Below are 20931 nucleotides of genomic sequence, written 5' to 3'. Positions count from 1 at the left end.
GGATTATATGGAAGTCCTTTCATAAAACATCATTAACTGCTTCTGGGCGGCGGTAGTTAAAATCTATGCAGTTTGTAGAAATTTATTCCTGCCAGGACGTAGATTTTAACTTCCGCATTCCGCACACCTGCTGTTCCCGTCATTCACAACAACACCACAACACTGCAGCCTGTTCGCTCTGCTGACAGCAGAGCTCTGTCTCTTGATCAGGGGGCAATGTCATTGGCTCCTCACATCGTGATCACCATGAGCCAATCACAGTGATCACACCTTGTTCTTTAGCAAAAAAGTCTCTGGTCATTAAGGGGCCAGAGACACAGCATACACAAGTGGTTAAACTGCGACAATCTGTCAGTAGGATCAGAATGTCACCTGGTTATCAAAGGCTGTTGGTCTGATGTGTGGATGGTGTGAGGGACCAACACAGTGTTGTACAGACATTTCCCAGACTGTAAGAAAATCTGCAGCATATTTACCATTTTCAACTAGGCTTCCTATAACCAAGTAGATTTAATACTATTGTGGTCAGATTGCTGTAATATCAGGTCTGATTGTTATGGGTGTATGAACTCAGCACTTTGCTTTGTATATTTTGCATGACCTCACATAATTGTTGCAGAGAGTTATTCTCTCCATCCCACGTAAAAATAAGAAGCACAATGGATAGTTATAAAAGTATTACTATTCAAATAGCCAGCATGAATTTATGTCATCAAACAATTATAATACCAAGACTTAGGGCTTGTTCACACTATGGGCTCAATTCACAAAAGTGTGATAACTGCTCTCACAGCAGTTATCACACAATCTGCCGGCGTGTCGAGGTTTGCACGCGTACATCATTACTCTGCATGATAAAGGAAGGTTTGCGTACGATCAGCCGTATGTTTCACGCAGACGATCGCGCGCAAACCTTCCTTTATCACACGGAGAAGTGGTGTACACGTGCAAACCTAGGCGCGCCGGCAGATCGCGTGATAACTGCTGTGAGAGCAGTTATCACACTGTTGTGAATCGAGCCCTATGAGTGCTTTTGATTTTTTTTACACGCTGGTGATTTTAAGATTGCTTGTGCAATGATTCTCAATGTGAGTGTTCTCACATGAGCGATGGGCTTTCTTTCCAATCGCAAACGCGGGTCCTGCACCATTTCTTGAGCATTTGAGCTTCAATGCAAGGAATAGGATCATCGTGAAGCGCTTGAAAAAGCACTTGGAAGAGCAATTTTGTGAGCGCTTTTCTTAAAAAATAACATTAAAGAGAATCAGTTTCAGGTCAAAGAGTTCACTTTCTGATTGTGTTTAAAAAAAACCAAAAACATAATCGCCAAACAAAAGCAATTTGATAAATCGCAAATTACTCTAAAAATGTCAGAAAAAGTGGTTTCAAAAGCGCTCAGCACTTGCGATTGTGCTGGTGGTCTAAAACGTGAACTAGGTCTTATAGCATTTGTAATACATACATAATCAGTGCTATACATAAAAAGACATATGTGATTTGATCACAATAAAGACTTCAGACTTACCTTATAACCTCTCAATCCTGCACATCCTTTGTCTCCAATCTCACCTTTTGGACCAGGCAGTCCTCTTGCACCCTTAGAAACCAACAATCAACATCAATAATCCAGCTACACAAGTATTAGAAATTACTTAACTCCCATGTCTGTAAAGAGCTTGTCTGTCTTCTTAAAGTATATCCAAAAATGTCAATTTCGCCATTTTTGTACGGAATCTGCAGTTTAGTTTGGTATATGAGAGGAACGAGAAGGTGGGCAAAGAAAGTGTATTCACTTTCAATGTATTCAATACAAAACAAGTTAAATTTACGTTGCTGAAAATATGAACATAACATTTCAGAGTGGGGTATTCAACGTTCGGTTTGGTGGGACCTTAAACAGGCAGTTTGTACTAGAAATCCCTCCAATACGGCAGAATTAAAAAAAAAATTCTGTGAAGAATAATGGGACAACATATCTCCTAGGAGATGACAACAACTTATCTCTTTTTACTGGAAGCATTTGATTACAGTTGTTGCTACTAAAGGTGGTACAACAAAGCATTAAGTTTAAGATGCAATTACTTTGTCATATACAGTAGGTGATATGAATGTTGTTGAACTTTTTTTCTTTAATAAATCAGAGGAGCATGCAAAAATGTTGTATTTGTTTTACTCAGGAGACCTTGCATCTGTAATATGGTGTAAATTTACATTTGACACAATGAAGCACATTTGAGTGTGCTAGCGCTACTACATAAGTCTAAATAATGTTCTTACTTATGTGTAATTCACCAAATATGTATTGCACATTTGGATTTGTAAGTGGGTCCCCCTTCGGTTGTCCTCTCACCAGGGAGAGGTGGGATTGAATACATAGGCGGGAGAGAGGGAAAGGCATGCTGTGCTTTAGAGGGTAGGGTTAAGTGGGGAAAAAGCATGTGATGGTGTGGGAGGGGGATGTTTAAGGTTTGTGTTGTTTAAGAGGGGAGGAGTACTTTGACTTGCAATGCTGGGACCTGGATAGGGGTGGAGATGGGAGGCAGTGCAGCGCCAGGTGCGCTGGTTACTTGCACTGGTATTTGGATGAGGAGAAGGGAGGAGTTGTGGGACAGACTGAAACTGCAGAGGTGGTGTGAGGGGGAGGAGTAGGATGATGGTCTTGCATTGTCAGCTGAGGAGGAGGCACCTATTGCACGTAAAGCAATGCACACCATATTTAGGTCCACGCCCCTTATGAGTGGTGGCAAAACATGTAGGGTTTACCCCAGATAAATAAATGTGCATATTGTGAGGAGCCAATATCTATATGAGACTAGATTCAGGCTGAGCACACAGTAGCCAGGCTAAGAGCACTTGGGACATTGGGATGTATGTGACAAACAGGGAAACAGGGGGGAGAGCCTGCCAGTGGCCACCACATTCGGGGGGGGGGGGGGGGGAGTAGGGTTGTTTCAAACACTCTATTTTCAACTACATCAAATCCGTAAGATCAATGGTTTTTTAATTATGAATTTATTATGAAAACTTAACAATGTTATGTTATAGGAGGCCTTTTTACTTGCAGTATAAATGGTGTGAATCAGTTACTGTGGATATTGAAGGTATCTGAAGAGTACTGGATTCTTACTAGTGGCAACATGTGGAGATAAGAGGGGTGGAGAGACCTATAAATCAGCCCAAAGTGCTGTCAAGCTCAACGCAGTAAGTCTGTGAGGATGGTACAATTGGGGGAATTTCCCCCAATTGTGCTTAGTACACCCCCGTACATAATCTTGTTTGAGGGGTGGTGACAGAACACACGTGGTTTCCACCACGGTGGACATCTGTCTCCTTTTTTCCAGGAGAGCGACCGCATCCAGGTCCACCAAGGGCCACCCCGAGTGGAGTCGGGTTTATAGTCTCCACCTGCTTTCTGTGGTTGGTTGCCCCCCTGCAACCCTCCTTTGTGAGTAGCGTCTTATCTATTTATTCTCACATTTACCCTTAACATACCACACTATCGGGCTCCCGTTTTTGTCTCCTGTGCCTTTTCCTACAGGGTGTCAAGACATCCCATTACACTACTGTGAGGATGGTGAGTGCTATGAGATTGGGTGTGTTAGAGGCTATCCTGTCATGTACAGATATGGGTTTCACCAAAATTGAACTGAACAGTAAATAAAAAAAATTTACTAAAAAAAGAGAGAGAGTGGAAGAAAATAGAAACTTAGCCAAGTAATGGTTTTGCCCTTTTACTGACTCAATGGTTTATTTAATTCTATGGAACTAATCAATAAATGCTGTGTGAACTCCAATTTTTTTCATTTTATCTAATGGCTAACTTGAAACCGTACTTTTCTGTAAATATGTCATAAAGTAATGCTGTAAACACAGTATGAAATTTTGAAAGCCACAAAGCAAACAACAATTTCTCTCTTTGAAATCTATCCAAACTAAACTTACTACACGTTTATGAAAAGTAATGGGGTATAGTGTACCGTGTATTAAATTCATTGCATGCTATGTGCACCAGAAGTCACTGGACTCTCTGGTGCACATACTCTTCCACGCTGATCTCAGCCTTCTCTGCTAGCTCCTTCTTTACTTTGCCTGGTTTTTCAACCCCACCCCTCTCTAGATTATACACTCGTAAAGAGTAGGGTCCTCCAGCTAGAATTTCTCATCTTTATGGTACTTTCTCTATCAAGTGAACATGTTCTTATATGAATGAATGCCTAGATACTTGTCAGGATCTCTCCTGTAACATGTTTTGTCAGTTGCAGTGGAGCTGCAGGCTGGCAGTTCTGACTAGTCTGCTTGCATTTGGTTGCGCATTCGCAATAAGCCTCATTGTCATTTACAATCACTCTGCAGTTCAGAGCAGCTCAGGATGCTGTCATGATTTCTCCCATTGCTTGCTGCAGCTGAACTGCAGCCAGATAGCCCTGGATTTCCTACATGCATGTTGTTGCATAATACTGCATGTATTTGTTCACAGTCAGCTAGCAGATCAGACTAGCTCAGGATTGAGTAATTCAGCTGTGTGAGAATTTGCATGCCTGCATCCAGTGGCTGATGTCCACATAAAAGTCTGCCTCCCATTTCAGACTCCGCCCGACATAGCGTTCAGCTACCTTAGTTGACACCGGGTCCATACAATGTAAAGTTATTATTGTAAATTGTATATTGCCTTGTTCTGTATTTCTATGCCTGATGGACATTTGCTGCATCCGCGGTAGGTCAATGAAGTCCACTATCCTGATAGCTTAGATTCTGCCATCACCACGTTAGTGACTGGTAGAACTCCTGCTACTCTAGTTTCTGGGAACGTAACTATAGGCTGCGGTTGCCACTAGTTACGTTCCTTCCTGTAGTCTTGTTCTTGCGGGTGTGGATGCTTGCTGGTGACTAGTCATTAACCTGCTTGCTCTGTTACTGAGGACGTAACTATAAGCTGCAGTTGCTATTAGTTACGCTCCAATCTGTAGTCCTGTCTTGTATCTGTATGAATGCTTGCTATCTCTAGGGCAGCGTTTAGTCTTGCAAGCATTCTGTCTGTCTTTCTGTTGTCTGTCTTGTTACTTAGTCAGAGGCTCAGATGGCAGTCACCCTGGGCAACAGTCAGTCTGTCTGTTCGTTATTTGTCTTGTTACTCAGACCATAGGCAGTGCAGCATCGCACTGCGCTATCATTGTGTCTTATTTGTAGTGATAACGGAAGCCCAGAGCTGCAGTTGCTCTGGGCAACCTGTGTAGCCTCTTCCATTATCCAGCTACTTAGCCTTGTTGCTCTGGGTGGTCAGAAAGTATACCCCCCAGGCATTACAATATTATTGCTTCAACTTAACTTGTATTTTTTCATGTGTATTCCTGGGTGTTCCACTTGCACTGTGCCTAAACTACGTATATCTGTATGGTACCCACTGCTGTCTGTATTGTACTATGTACAGCATAATGGAAGATGCTACAGTTACATAAAAAATGTATAAATATTACATTGTGTGCCTGTTAATACCATACAACCATCATCTTACATTGCCATGTCATTGTGTTTTAAAAAGAAAACTTACCTCCTCACCCTGTTCGCCCTCATGTCCAGGAGACCCTTTACGGCCAGGCCATCCCTGGATGGAAATAAGCGCATGATTGAAACAGCAAAATATGTTCATTTATTTGTTTCAGCATCTGACTTTTAAAATTAACATGAACATGAAATAAAGCACCACAAAAGTACACATTTTCTGTTATCCCTGCAGACATTCATGCTATAGAAATAAGATAAAAAGTACTTTTGTTCAGTTCATATATGTATGTTGCACTCACTTGCCTTGATGCAATATACTGCATTTCACACACTCCACTCTGTTGTGGCCTGTGTGCATATGAGAACATTTGCTGTGGCTGCTTTTTTTTCCGCAGTGCACCAAGACACAATGAACTGGTGTGAAAGAGTCTATACCAAAGTAACCAAAGTATGGATCCCTTTTGTCTGCAACCCAACATTGCCCATGTAAACTAGCCCTTTATGTAAAAATACATTTTAAAAATCTAGAACATGTTACTATTCCATATCTGCCATGTCTGTTTTTATTATGGTGGTGAGAATTGCTTTGAGTAGCTACTAAAATAAAGTGGTAATGTAACGCTCTAGTCATTTGACTGGAACAGCGTATCGCTGTTAGGTCACTGTTAGGTCTTGCTATAAATAGTGGTTGTACATGGGCTGTTGACTTATACTGTGGCAGGGTACTACTCCTACTTTTTAGTTTCAGTCTGTGGCAAACAGTGTGTTTATTTCAACAGCACAGTTTTCCATTGTAGCCAATAAAATTTGAACTAAGAAAGTGGCAAACACTGTCTTAGGCCTGGTTCACACTTGCATTGCAGTGGCTAATGGATCAATGAAAACAGATCTGATCACTAATAGATCGGATCCGTTTTCACTCTGTTTCTGTTCATCTGCTTGCGTTCCATTTCCCCCATCCCCCCAAAGTGGATTTTGCCCCTTAAAATGGTCCGTTTCTTCACTGGTGTTTTCTCATTGCCCCCAATGCAGTGCTTCAGCTTCCGTTTCTGTTCCGCTGGGCACAGCGGTCCGGAAAAATTGGTGCAGCGGGAAACTTGCATTCCATTCAGTGGATGGTGCGGAATGAATCCGTTTGAACTAGAATAGACGGATGTAAATGGATCCGTAGGTTAAAATTGGATCCATTTGCATCAGTTAGGATCTGTTCCGGTCCACGAACGTACTGTTTTTTACCCCAAGCATGAACCGGGCGTAATGCTTACACTCATCTCTCTGTTATAAGTAAGGCTATCTCCTTTAATATGTGGTCATTGTCATATTTCTTCAATTATGGGAAACTAGAATACACTTATAAAAAGGCAATCATTTAGCTGATTGTTACATGTATAAATATCTCCAGAAAAGTGCCATTATTTCTGTGAAATTTAGAATTTTGATACAAACAACTCAAAGGCATTTCAAGATGAACCGTGCTGGGCCAAAGTCCAGGTCAGAGATGGTCTGATAGTAGTTTAGGAGGATGTTTGAGATATCTTGTTCAACAGTTTCCTTGAAATCAGACCACACTGTTAAGGTGCCCATATATTAGGAACGAGAATGGACAGATTCGACCAAGAGACAAATTTATCTCTAATCGAATCTGATTAGAGATAAATTTGTCTCTAATCGAATCTGCCCATACACTACAGGCCGATTCCCATCCGATTTCAGCATGAAATCATCAGGGAATCAGCTGAACCGCCACTGTCCGCCCCGCCGATGCCACCAAAATGTATAAATGTATGTAATGTAGTGCATTTAAACATTACCTGTCCTGTAGCAGTTCGTCGGGTCCATCCATCCATCTCGCCGGGTAAGCCACATACACGCTAGCGGCGCATAGCGTCTGATGTCAGCCGCTATGCGCCTTCATGACGTCAGAGCGCCGCCAGCATGTATGCGGAACCTGGCGAGATGGACGGAAACCGCGTGGAGGCCGACACCGGACAGGTAATGTATAAATGCACACACACTGCATACATTTATACATTGCGGCGGCAGCGGCGAGTGTTTCGTCGTCTCATTGCTCGTTCGCAACTCGGCCGCCGTACCGCCGCGCACCCGACCAACCAACCTCGGCCCGAAATTTTCCAGCATGTGCGATCGACCCTGCAGCCAATTTCGCTTTGTCGGTCGGGCATGCACTTGGCAGCACCAATTTTCATCCAATTCAATTATAATAATCAAATTGGATGGTCGATTGGTTGGTTGGTCGGCAAATGTATGGGCCCCTTTAGATTGTTCCTGCTTCCATAGCTCTGCCCTGGGCTTAGAAGCTGTAGATTAGATGAGAGACTGACTACATTAGACTTTCTCAAACAGGTCATTTAAAGGTAAGATATTTGGGATGTTGGACTGGTTAAGTAACCACATATGCAATCTTCTCTTATAGAAAGGAGAACTTTTTATTGTTGTTAACTGCAGGATAGTTCTACAGGTTAATAATGAAGGAATAATTGTCTTTAGGGGACTGATGTTTGCACCATTGTTATTCAAGCCTGTGACATCTTTCATTAACTCCTTAATAGAGGTATCGAATCAGTGTGCATGATGTTGTAATGTAAGAGAACAATGATGTCAAAGGCAGACAATACATATCTCTTGTATGTTAGAACATAGAATCATAGTCGGATCTGGAATTAATTCATCCAATACTTAACCTTGTACAGTGCTGTTTCATTTTTTTTAAGCTTAAATGGCCTATAAATAACGGAGCATTAGCTATCATATGATAAACTATAATGTGCATGTTGCATTCATACATGGGAAATTATATTGCAATAACAGATTTAGAGCTATAAGGCATAAATATGTTTTTTATGTTTCTGGTGAGTCTTGACTTCACTGATAAATTAACTAAAATATGAAAAGAGAGAATGCTTTAGAGTACCTTTTGTCCAGGTTTTCCATATGATCCAGGATTTCCCCTTTCTCCAAAGCACTTACAAAACACACAGCAGCATATTTTTTCAGCAACATGAGACTGTAATGTAAAAGTGACTTAGTGATTTTGAAGCTATTTTTATGACTTGAGTTACACACATGTATTGTACAGCAGTGCCTAGAAATCGCTTATTTTGTAATGTATTTATACATATTTAAACTGTTAGCAGAAAAAATAAATCTGCAAAGGGTAGCTAGGGTTTTCAGTGCCCGGGGACATGTATTATCGCTGCATGGTCACTTTGGCTCAGGGTGAGACAAATGACGGCTAACGCTGCTGGTGCTCAAATTCTGGGCGGCGTTAATTACTGTTCCCAGTCGAGTCGTAGCAACTTGAAGGTAGAAGTAATTTGGGGTCCGGCGATCACCGGCACCTGAATTACACTGCTATGTGGCCATAGACATAATAACATTATGTCTATGGCGGCACCCAGGTACGGTGCAGTATGGGGAACAGCATGCGCTGAATTGACCTGCTTCATTCTGAACCGTCCTGTTGCACAAAAATGGACATGGCCTTGCATTAGATTGTGGGCATGGTCATGGGTGGAGCCAATGTACAAATGCTGTTTAAATAGCCAGATGTGCCCCCTTCCCTCCTATAGATAGCCAGATGTGCCCCTCTATAGGTAAACAGATGTGCCCCCTATAGATAGCCAGATGTGCCCCCTTTATGCAGTCAAATATGCCCCCTTTTCTCATTCAGATAGCCAGAGATGTCCCACTTTAGACAGCCAGATGTGTTAATACCAGCAGTAGACACACTCCAACGTTCCGGCGATGTCACCTCTCCTCTGCAGCACGCCCAGCGTCCTCTCTTTGGTAAAAGCGGTATCTCTTGTTACATGTCGATACTGTTACCAAGAAAAGGACGCTGGGCTCCCTAATAACATAACCCCAACCCTTTTCAATTACCAGCATTCCTACTGGGTCACGAGGACACTGAGAAGAGGAGGACAGAATTTGCCTTGCGGAAATATAAAGGGGAGGAGTGTCCCTTCTTTTTTTTCCTTCCTTCCCTTCCTCCTTCTCTCAGGTCCCGCCCTCCCGCACCCTCATCATTGCTGTTTGCACCAACCTTGCTCCCTCCATAACGTGTAGCTATCTATTCCTTCCTCATTTGTGTCTAGGGATTTCGGTGAAGAATTAGAGACAGGAGACCAACAACGTGCCTCAACAGTATTGTGAATATGAAGTGGCTTTGTCATCCCCACCCCCCTTGCAAGGTATCCCCACACTCATTTCTGACATAACAGGATGGCTAATGATGCAGCAGGGGTCTGTTCATCCAGCCAGACACTATGCATGATCGGGAAACTAGCAGAGCTCAAAAGTGGGAACACCACCATTTTTTTTCAATGTATGCTACTCGCAAAAGCAAACTGATGAATTAGTCTCCCCCCTTCCACCAAAGAAAACATAATGGGACAGAGAAACAGTTAGTGGCATCATGACTTTGTACTGCACTGGGGAACTATAAAACACATATTAATAATAACCTAACATAAACTGCAAATCATGTTCATTGCCTTGGAAAACTGTTGCTTTGTTGAGCCAACACACCCAAACAGCACAAAACAAAAATGAGCAATGAAGAATGATATCAAATGTAAAATGAAACTCACATTCGTTTAATGAATGCACTGGTATGACAACAGCTTGAGAAGATGTTACCAAATCAACCCCTCTTTGTCTTAGATAAAATACATGTAAATATAATATCTAACACGCATGACTTTGGATAATGTCCAGCTTACCATCTGCTTGGAGAGTTTAATTCCAATATCTGGCATTCCAACATGCATTTGATAGTCGTATTCAAAGCCTCTACCAAATTCTATATATTGGATTTCATCATAATTCTTTGCTCCTTCCAGTGTAACAGTAACTAGTGCACTTAATCCTGAAACGATATCCACATATATAAATAACATATTGTTTGTTTTCAGATTATGGACTAGCAAGCAACTGACCTAAAATAATTTTAATCATACAAGGTCCCAAAAGACAAGGCACCAAAACTACCTAACTGTCTAATGATAAAGACTAAAAAAGTTACTTCATATAAATCATTAAAGAGAATCTGTATTGTTAAAATCGCACAAAAGTAAACATACCAGTGCGTTAGGGGAAATCTCCTATTCCCCTCTGTAACAATTTCGCCGCTCCCCGCCGCATTAAAAGTAGTCAAAAACAGTTTTAAAAAGTGTGTTTATAAACAAACAAAATGGCCACCAAAACAGGAAGTAGGTTGATGTACAGTATGTCCACACATAGAAAATACATCCATACACAAGCAGGCTGTATACAGCCTTCCTTTTGAATCTCAAGAGATCACTTGTGTGTTTACCTTCTGTCCCCCTGCAGCTCTCATCCACTGAATACTAGTGACAGGCTGTTTCTTCCTGCAGACAGCTCTGCCCCTGTCTGTAATTCCTCAGTATGTGTCAGCCAGCTCCTTTCACAGCCTAACAGAGGAGGATTTTTATCCAGCTCCCTTTCACTGATAAGAGAGCAGAGACACTGCTGGCTTATATAAATAACACACACACTGGAGTGTGCATAGAGGGGCCTGGAGAGGGGTGTGCAGAATAGATCAGCACAGAAGAGTTGGCAGCCTTCCAGACACAGGGCGACAAGTCCGACAGGGGAAAGATACATTGATTTATTACAAAGACGGTGATAGTAGAAAGTGCTGCAGTAAGCCAGAGCACATTAGAATAGGTTTAGGAACTTGTAGGATGGTAGAAAAAAGATGACATTTTTGTTACAGAGTCTCTTTAAATATGTGTCTGTATGTCTGTATATGGCAACACACAGTTCGCAGAGGGGTTTGTTGTTTATCCTGCCACACACACCTACGCATATATTTTAACCACAGGGTGGGTTGTAGCTTGCCCTCAAGCAACCACTATATAGTTATATTGTACCACATGGTCATACTTGGGATAAATAACACAAGAAAAATGAATCGCTGTTGAGCACACCGATAAAGAGGTGTTATGCTGGGAATACACCATACAATTTTCTGTTAGATTTACCTGCCAGATAGTTAAAGTTCAACATGTTGGAAATGTATCTATCTTACCATCTGGACTGCAGGCTCAGCGTCCAACAGATAATTATGTGGAAACCACACTGGACCAATTGTGTCCTGTCAGTGTGCTCACAGTTACTGCCGTATAACAAACATATATAAAGAAAAAGGGGTTCACTATTTGGGTTAAAGAACCTCCAACCACCGTTTATCACCTATGGGGAAAACACCGTCCCCGCTCGGTACTCCGGGTCCTGACCGAACTGAGTGGTCGCTCTCCTGGGGTGCTTACTAGCTGTTGATGGCACCACACTTGTGGGAAGGACACCTCCAAACGAGGTGTAGTGGGCAATGAAGAAGGGTGGAGGCACTCAAATATAAATATCTCTGAGTATATCTTATAAAGACAAATAAATACATGAAGTTTATTACCCCTTCTGATGAACTAACCCAGAAAAACAATAGCTTAGATCAGGTAAGTTGCCATGGCGATGCGTATCTGCCGATTCTTCTTCTATTTACTGAAAACTGGAGCTCTGATGAAAGCATCTTCAGAGCTTCCACCGGGGTTCCCTTTTGGTCCACTAAGTGAACCAGTGAGACTACTCCTCAAGGATTCTGAGGAGGCTTTTCTTTAGTACTATTATTTTGTTCCCCATTTTCACTGAGAGTGACAGTGGTTGTCCCCATCTGCAGTTCAGTCCTTTCTGCTGCAATTTTTCTAGCAAATTGTTTGAGCAGTCTGCATCTTGCAATCATTCTTTGAGATGAATCTTGCCAAAATTACTTGCTATGGTCTTTACTTATAGAAACCTTTTTATTCTTGCTTTCATCATTTTTATGTTTCAATTCCTGTATTTTGCACAGTACATTAGTAGTAGAAAGCAGTTCTATAATTGTTGGTTTTCCTATTTTGTGGATTTTATCTATCAAAATTGGCGTTCTGCTCCACTGTTGCAAAACTTCCTGAAAAAGGTCTTGAGGCCATGTTTCTTACTCTGTTCAGGGAATTGATGTTAGCATCCCTCTTATCTTAATATTATTCCTTTTTAAATGATTCTCTAAGTTATTAATTTCCATTATCTGTTTATTATGTATTTCCAGTGTGTTGTTTTTTGTGTTAATTGCAATTTGATTAATTCATTCTTTCACTTCCACCATTGCTTCTTATCTCGTCCCCAATTACATCAATTACTTGACGGCATAGATTGTGTCACATCTATTCTGAATGCTTCTGTAAATCCCATTATACTTTTATATATTCTTCCTCAATGCAGGTTTTGAGAAATATTCACTCCTCTTTGTTTTACTCCCCCAAACCAAACATTTATTTAAAACTGGATTTTGCCGGTTATTACTTGGCCACCAGTTGCCTGGAGTGTGGCAGCCCAGTAGGCCAGCGTCCAACAGCTTGGGAGCCCGGAAGACTGCTGTAGCAGTTGGTCATCATAGACACCAGAACACTAGCATGCTAGCAGTGCACTACACTGCAGATCAGGAAAATGAAATGTGGAAACGGGAAGGGTGTCAGTTTACTCCTTTTCCTCTGCCCAAAACCCCCCCTTCCACCCTTCCCCGGTTTGCACAAACTTAAAATTGGCAATATTGTATTCTGCAAACCTTCACAAAAAAATTATAATTTTTACAAAATATCAACTCAGGATCACTGTCAGACAAAAGGACACAGGGACAACTTCTTCTCCTTTCCTGGAACCTTCAATCAATAGCTCATCCTAACAATCCTTAGTTAGGGAGAGCTGGAGCTGGACATACTAGCCCCCCCCCCGCCTTTTCATTTTTAGTTCTCCATTTTTATTCATGTGTGATGCTTGTTTTTGTAATTTTTGTTTTCAATTAAAAGCTGTACACCCGCACATTAATTTTTACTGGGCAAGTCTTTGATTTGTGAATGATAGTGGTTATGGGTGGCAATGCTTAGAAGAACTCATGGAGCAGTATGTGCTCAGTTTGAACAGCTGATAGATTTGCAAGGTTCTGATTTGCTGGTCATTATCATGTGTTAAACCAGAAGGTCTTCACTGCAATTCATAACCTTACAAATCTATCAGCTGAACAAACTAAGCACATGCTTCTCCATGAGTTCTCCTAAGCATTACCATACCGAATAATAGTAAAAATGTTTTGTTTTTCTTTTAATATTGATAAATCAAACACAAAGAGATTGAGAATTACCCCCCATTTTTTATGTGTAACTATTGACCTTTTTTTCGAAGAGCTTCTACTGTGTCCTCAAGATCTTCCACATCTTCATCTAGGCCATCAGTAAAGAGAACTAGCATCTGCAATGTAGAAAGTGAATGATTAATATGAGAGAGAGAGATTAATGAGAAATACGCATTTGATTAAGTGAATTTTGTAACAATGGCTGATGCATACTTTGCCTTTTACTGTTTGCCTGTTTTGAAATAAGCTCCACATCGAGTCCAGCTGAGAGGAATTGAGATAGAAGGGGCCAGTTACTTCCATAGTCTTTAAGTTTCTAGCTATATCAGGGCTGTAAATTTGGAAGAGTGCAGAGGGTTTGGTCTTTGCATTTGGCATATGGAAAGCAATGCTGATCTGAGGCTTCACACCAGGGTTACAGCTTGCACTTCTCACATTCTTTGTCATGGTATTTAAAATACCAGCAAGATGGTTTTCCAGATGTCTTTGACCATGAAATAATTTGGCACCGTTAGGATATGTAGAAATGTCAAAAGCCACCACAACATCAACTGAACAATCTGAGGGAAAACAAAAAAAGAGTAGTATAGCTACATAAATAAACAGATTGACGGAAAACCACAGACATCAAACTCAACCTCTCCTGGTCCAAAGCTATTTCATATCAGAAAGGCAAAATGAAACACAACTTAGAAGCTAATTTTACCTCACAGTGGAAATTCCTGCCTGATCCCCAAAATAACTCAAATCATAAAATAATTGCACAATATTTCCAACTGTGGAGTATATCTGTTAAGAAAAATGTATTTTGTCCTTTTTCTGCTACCAATGTCACTGACATTTGCTTACGAACTAGATCCCTCTACAGCCTAGTCATTCATATCGTAAAGAACCTCTTCCAAGACTTATGGCGGAATCATCCTTTATCAGCTAATGTGTTTGCCCCTTGTGCTTGTTTTCTTACATTTATGTAGGACAATTTACAGAACAATATAGGACAAAATACTGCAGCTTACCAAACCTCAATAAATGTTTATTTTAGCTCTGCTAATGTGAGAGCTACTGTATATTATATGTGAACAGATGCAATACAATTCAACACTGCAATAAGTAACCCCAGGTTGGAAGCTTTCCAAAGTGCTAAGCATTTTAGCACTTCGGATAGTATAACAAATGGAAATGTGGAGATACCCCATTAGAACAGTACTAGCTCCCACCCCCAGGCATGAGACCTGGTAATGGGCAGAGGGAGATCTCATGCACCCCTGATCTGTTTACCAGCTGCTCTATGTCTGTTTGTATTGGACTTGGTGTTATGAGAGGTGTGACAGCAAAGACGTCCCTCCCTCACACAACACTTTGACCTTCTGGTGGGCAAGGGAGCTCAACATGCCTTGCACCCAGTGGGGTGTATGGTAATGTAAGGGCAGAGATTTATGCTGCTGTCCTATTGCCCAGAACTTATTTGAACTTCTTGCTGAAAGAGGAATTCCCTTACAGTATTGTCGAGGGAAGCTGAGTTGAGTAACAGTAAAGCTGCCTAGATGCAGCCTTAAACTGTATTCCAAGTATATAGGCAGGGCCAGATTTAGGCCTAGGCTACCTAGGCCATGGCCTAGGGCACCACAGAAGGAAGGGCACCAAAGCTGCAGGCTAAACTGGTGCAGCATTTGCAAGCGTGCAAATGCTGCAATGCAGGGAGATCAGGCGAGTGCCTGACTGCAGTTCTCTGCTGCTAGCCGCCTGTGCAGCAGCCATCTTGCTCTCTGTGCAAGTTTGCATTGTGGCCGGTGGCTAAGGACTTGGGCAGCATTGGAGATGGAAAGGAAGAGGAAGCTTCCCCACTGGAGACGAGTGGAGAAATGAGTGACACAGATGGCTGCTGCGGTGTGAAGGCAAACTGGCTACCTATACTGAAAGGGGGGGGGGGGATTGAGGAATTAGGGACCAGGGGAGTCATCTGGCTACATATACTAGGGGGAAGGGGAGGGGTCATCTGGCTACTTATACTGGAGGGAAAGGGGGAGGAGTCATCTGGCTACCTATACTGGGGGGTCATCAGGCTACCTATACTAGAGGGAAGTGGGAGGGGTCATCTCGTTACCTACTGAAGGGGGGCAGCTGGTGACAGTGGCCTAGGGTGGTCAAGAGTACAAATCCGGCCCTGTATATAGGTACCCTCTAGGTTAAGTCAGTCACCCTCTAGGTTAAGTTAGACATCTAAAGGCAGATTGAAAGCTGTAATAAATAATTCAGTAATACCAATTAATATTATGTATGCACAGTTTTATAGATGTTAGTCTATTTGCATAATTAGGTTCAAAATTAATGTTAAATTGTTTTGCCGGTGCTTCATCGTATAGAATCGTGAAATTAAGTCAAATCAGTGAAATCAGAAATTTATAATAAAAACATTATTAAAGACACTAAGAGTTGGTTCACACTCAGGCCCTATTGGGTAACATTCCAGTGCCTTGTTGATCACCGGCAATCAGCAAAGTGCTGTGACAAATGTATCTCTATCTGTATCTGTATTCTCACTGTAGTGCGTGCAGATTGCAAACACCCTGTATACAGCATTTTGGCAGTAAAAGTGCAATTGCCGAAATTTTGTGCCTGCCAATTGCGTTTTGGTGATCCGAGTGTGAACTAGGTCTTGGGATGTTTATGGCATTAATGCATTGTGTGATAATTACTCTTTACTAGAATAAGAAAACATCAACACTAACTTCTACAGCAACCAATGTCTAAAACCTAGCAAGATCTTATGATTAGTTTGGGAACAGTTATGTTATTTTTATACAGTTTTATCAAGTATCATGTCAATAATGTAAAACTGGCTTTGAAAGACGGGCATTCTATCAGGGGTAACTATGCCAGGTTTTGATAACAAGTCCTTCAAATATTACATAATTTAAACACGTATTTTATAAGTGCTTTGGGCTTTATCATTAATTGTAAAATATTATTGCAGAAAAGATGATAATACAGTGAATTATGTAAGGAGGTTATACTTACTGCTAGCGGTTTGCGGTGTACAAGCCTCTCGCACTAATCTGTCCTTGATTGTTTTCAGCTTGGTAAAATCGGCAACAGAAAATTTTGATGATGGTGAGCCAGCAATCTGAACAAGCTGACTGTCAGACACTCGTCCCACTCCCACGGCATATATATCAATGCCTTTACTTCTCAGAGCTTGTGCTGGTTGAGCAACCTCATCCTGTGAATCTCCGTCAGTTATCACCACTAGCATCTGATGGATGCCTTCCTTAATACGACTCTTAGCAGATGGACTCAGCAGTGTAGAGCCTGCTGTAGTCAGTGCCTTTCCAATAAGGGTGTCGCCGAATATTTGAGTGATGTTTCGAATGTTGTCTATTAATGTTGCTTTATCTGTATATGTTGCAAATTTAAACTCTGATTGGTATTTGTGACTAAACTGTGCAATTCCTACATGAACTTTACCAGGACGAACGTCAAAATCATCAACAATGGATATCATAAAATTTTTCATTTCTGTGAAATCTGTATATGAAATGCTGGTGGATCCATCAATCAAGAAAGCCAAATCTGTGTCTTCAGCACTGCAGGCTGCAAAATAAAATCAGTGGTTGAAATTTACATGACAAATACTGCATTACACAACTTTAATAAACACAACTTAGGTAGATTCAATAAAGTTGTAGCTTTTTAATACAGATATTAAAAAGGTGCAACAAAATATTGATTATCACCTCAAAAGCTTTATAAAAACAAAATTATCTGGTTCTCCCAATTGCAATTTCTGTGTGGTGTAATTATAACAACAGGGTATTGTCGTACATTTTACATCAGTTTTCACCTCCTTATATTATCCTTGGGCAGGCCTCTCTTAGTACATTTCTCTTTGTGGGATCTCAATGAACAACAATGAACACCAGCCATATCAGTATGAGGTTATATATGGCTGAGACTTCAACTCTAACCACATTAGGTTCCTGGATGTTTATTTAATGCCAAGGAGAAAAAGCCACTGTTGCGTGTGCACACACTTCTGCACGTGGAGGTACATGTGATTGCTGCAACAACAAATAGCAGCAATCATTCAGTAAAAGTTACAAAAAAAGTACAAAAAAAAGAGGTAAAAAAAAGGAAAGGAGTGGCAGATAGTATCCGGCGCCCACTTGTTGCTGTAATACTGTTCTTCAGGGTTCTCTGCAATCAGGTTTCCATCAGCGTTTTTCATTTTGCAGTAAAATATGACAGACAAGATCCTTATTTATGACTATTGTGCCGTAGAAGGTTGATTTTGCCATGCTCTCTGAAACAATAAATACCAGGCTGGCTGACAAAACTGAGGTTTTCTTGAAAACCTGGATGCCTTAGATAGACTGTAGGTGGATGCTCAATTTCAAATATCATATCTTAAAGCAGAACAAAACCCAGCAATTCTTCTTTGCTCTAAAACATTATTTACAGCATATTATATACTAACAGCATATATTTTTTTTTTACTAGAACAGCATTCAAAGGGTTAAACACAGGACAGAAAAGCTCAATGCCAGGAAAGCTGGACTCGTGAACTAGAGATAATGTTATCTTGTGCTTAATTGTATCAAGTGAGGAATGTAAACAAACACTTATCTGACACTGCAGAGTCTCCTGAACAAAGACAGACAGTCAGAAAGTATTTCTGCTTATATTTCAAGATGGAAAAAAAAACAGTTATGAATAAAATGCAAAGTCAGCTCTCAAAGCAAAAAGTGTACTTTGGAAACTTGTAATTTCTAAATGAATAATAATACTTATGCATAAAAGCAAATATGATAACCGTATGGCATGTAAAAAGTAGGAAAACAAGTTTTGATTGAATATTATGTCAGGGATTTATATCGCTTTAATTCAGTTATGTTGATCACACCCTCTGCACTTTCAGGGTCATCAGGACAATTATCTCCCCCTTAATTGGATCCCTATATATATATTTATATATACAGTATATATGTCTCTGATCTGTTTTGTATACTGAATGCTTACACAGTTTAATTCTGCTATCAATAAAGTGATTTTTGAAAACTAAAATATGATAGCAAAATGCACACAGTATGTGGGAAAAAAACTTAATGTTATCGGATTTTTAAATGCAGAGAACACAAAATTTGAACAATAGACAAATGAAAAAAAAAAAAGATTCTCAAGTGACCCATTGACTTTAAAGTGTACCCGAGGCAGTGCGCGGGGGGGGCAGGGGGTGGTTCGGGGGGATGGGACACAGAGGCATGTTTCCTGCTGTATTACATGCCTCTGCTCCCCCGCACCACTCTCTGCCCCCCCCCCCCCCCACTGCCACGCTATCACCCCCCAAAATTGGCAACATGCGATTGTCGCCAATCTCGAGGGGAAGGGAGGATCGGTATTCCCTGCTCAAATGCTAACTGGGGGTGTCCCTGCAGGCCTTCCCCAGCTGCCTTTGAGCAGCTCTGCCTCTCCAATCCCGCACCCCTGCCTCCCTGCACACTGCTCTGTGAGACACACAGAGCAGCTCTCCTTCCAGCATTGCAACCCCAGAGGTCACAAAACAGAAACTAAAGGAGAGCAGGCTACAGGAGCGGCAGGGATGGCGGCTACCTGATCAGCCCAACCCCCCTACTCCCCCACCCCACACCGATCAGGTAGCATTGTTTTTGTGTTTTTTTTTTAACCACTTGGCAACCGCACACTCATACCGTGCGGTGGCAAAGTGGTAGCTGGAGGACCAGCGACGCACATCTGCGTCGCCAGGTGCCCCCCTAATTAATCAGGAAAGGCCGCTCGCGCGAGTGGCCGTTTCCTGTTAGATCACGGAGCGGGTCTGATCGCGGCTCGCAGACTAAATGTAAAAGCAGGAGAGGTGTGTCTCCTTTGTTTACATTGAACGGTGCTCCCCAGTGGATCGGCGATCCCCGGCCAATCAGCGGCCGAGGATCGCCGCCATGTGACAGATAGCGTCCTGTGCAGCCCCGATCACCAGGGGGGAGAGGGAGGAGAGGGAGGGGGGGAATTTCACCGCGGAGGGGGCTTTGAGGTGCCCCCCCCCGCAACACCCAGGCAGGCAGGAGAGATCAGACCCCCCCCTGCACATCATCCCCATAGGGGGGAAAAAAGGGGGGTGATCTGATCGCTCTGCCTGCAACCTGATCTGTGCTGGGGGCTGCAGAGCCCACCCAGCACAGATCATCAAAAAACACGCTGGTCCTTAAGGGGGGGGGGGGGTAAAGGCTGGGTCCTCAAGTGGTTAAATCCCCACCTCAGGTCCCCTTTAATTATTCTTGCATCAGAGAGTGTCTCCCTTGTTTTCCTTGCTGCAAAGAGTTAACTCCAGGCCTCTGATAAGTTACATTTTGCAACAAACTCATAAGGCTGAGTTTGTGACCTTGATAATACCAGGATGAGGAAATACATTCTGTTTGGAGTAAACATATAGTGTATTCACCTTTAATGATCTACTGACTAGGGTTGGAAGTGGCCAAGTGGCAGAGCCAGGCTGACTTGGATATCAACCCCCAAGTATATGATGTTATGATGTACACAAGAGACTGATTTGTAAGTAGAATTTTAACTGTGTGTGAGAAATTTTTTTTTTTTTTTTTTTTTACGTTACATAATGAGATGTTGCTCTCTGTTTCTTAGCAATACTGTCAGTTGAGCTAAACTAGAGGAGTTGTGGGTAGTTTACTATGAAATTTGTGTCTGAACTATGCTTGTAGAGAATTTGTGTAGAATAATTAAGCTTTTGAAGACATGTTTCCTAGTGAGAGTAGTGTAATGTGCTCATCATCTGAATTTCATGGGACTTTTGGGAACTCTATCCCTACTGTATGCATTAGCGCCAACATCACATTGGCCTCAATTCACTAAGCTTTATTGAACACTTTTTAGAACATTTGATAATTTACCTAATGAGTAAAATCTAATTTTGAATTCACTAACGTGTTATAGATTTATTGAATGTTTTATCGATAAAACGTTCAATAAATCTATAACACCTTAGTGAATTCAAAATTAGATTTTACTCATGAGGTAAAATATCAAACGTTTGATAAAGTGTTTGATAAAGCTTAGTGAATTTAGGCCATTGTGTTTTTTTTTTTTATCTCAGTTAGTAGAGAGGCGCTCTGGACTTCTGGATAATTTATCATCGGATTTGAAATAGCCATGTAATTTTTGAATTTTATGTTTTTAAAGTCATTTGGAACCGCTTAAAA

The 20931-nt window shown here is 41.5% G+C and overlaps 1 protein-coding gene across 1 annotated transcript in view; it reads right to left on the bottom strand.

Moving 5' to 3' along the window:
• The window catches only part of LOC137543708 (collagen alpha-6(VI) chain-like), a 191112-nt gene that overhangs the window by 134421 nt on the left and 35760 nt on the right, over positions 1 to 20931 (bottom strand). The window contains 7 exon segments of the mRNA XM_068264830.1: positions 1526 to 1597; positions 5549 to 5602; positions 8435 to 8527; positions 10245 to 10390; positions 13746 to 13824; positions 13922 to 14268; positions 16727 to 17299. Of these exon segments, the coding sequence (XP_068120931.1) occupies positions 1526 to 1597; positions 5549 to 5602; positions 8435 to 8527; positions 10245 to 10390; positions 13746 to 13824; positions 13922 to 14268; positions 16727 to 17299 (1364 nt within the window).

Source organism: Hyperolius riggenbachi, unplaced genomic scaffold (genome assembly GCF_040937935.1).
Source record: "Hyperolius riggenbachi isolate aHypRig1 unplaced genomic scaffold, aHypRig1.pri scaffold_173, whole genome shotgun sequence".
Taxonomy (NCBI): domain Eukaryota; kingdom Metazoa; phylum Chordata; class Amphibia; order Anura; family Hyperoliidae; genus Hyperolius; species Hyperolius riggenbachi.
This window is presented reverse-complemented; position numbering and strand designations above follow the sequence as displayed.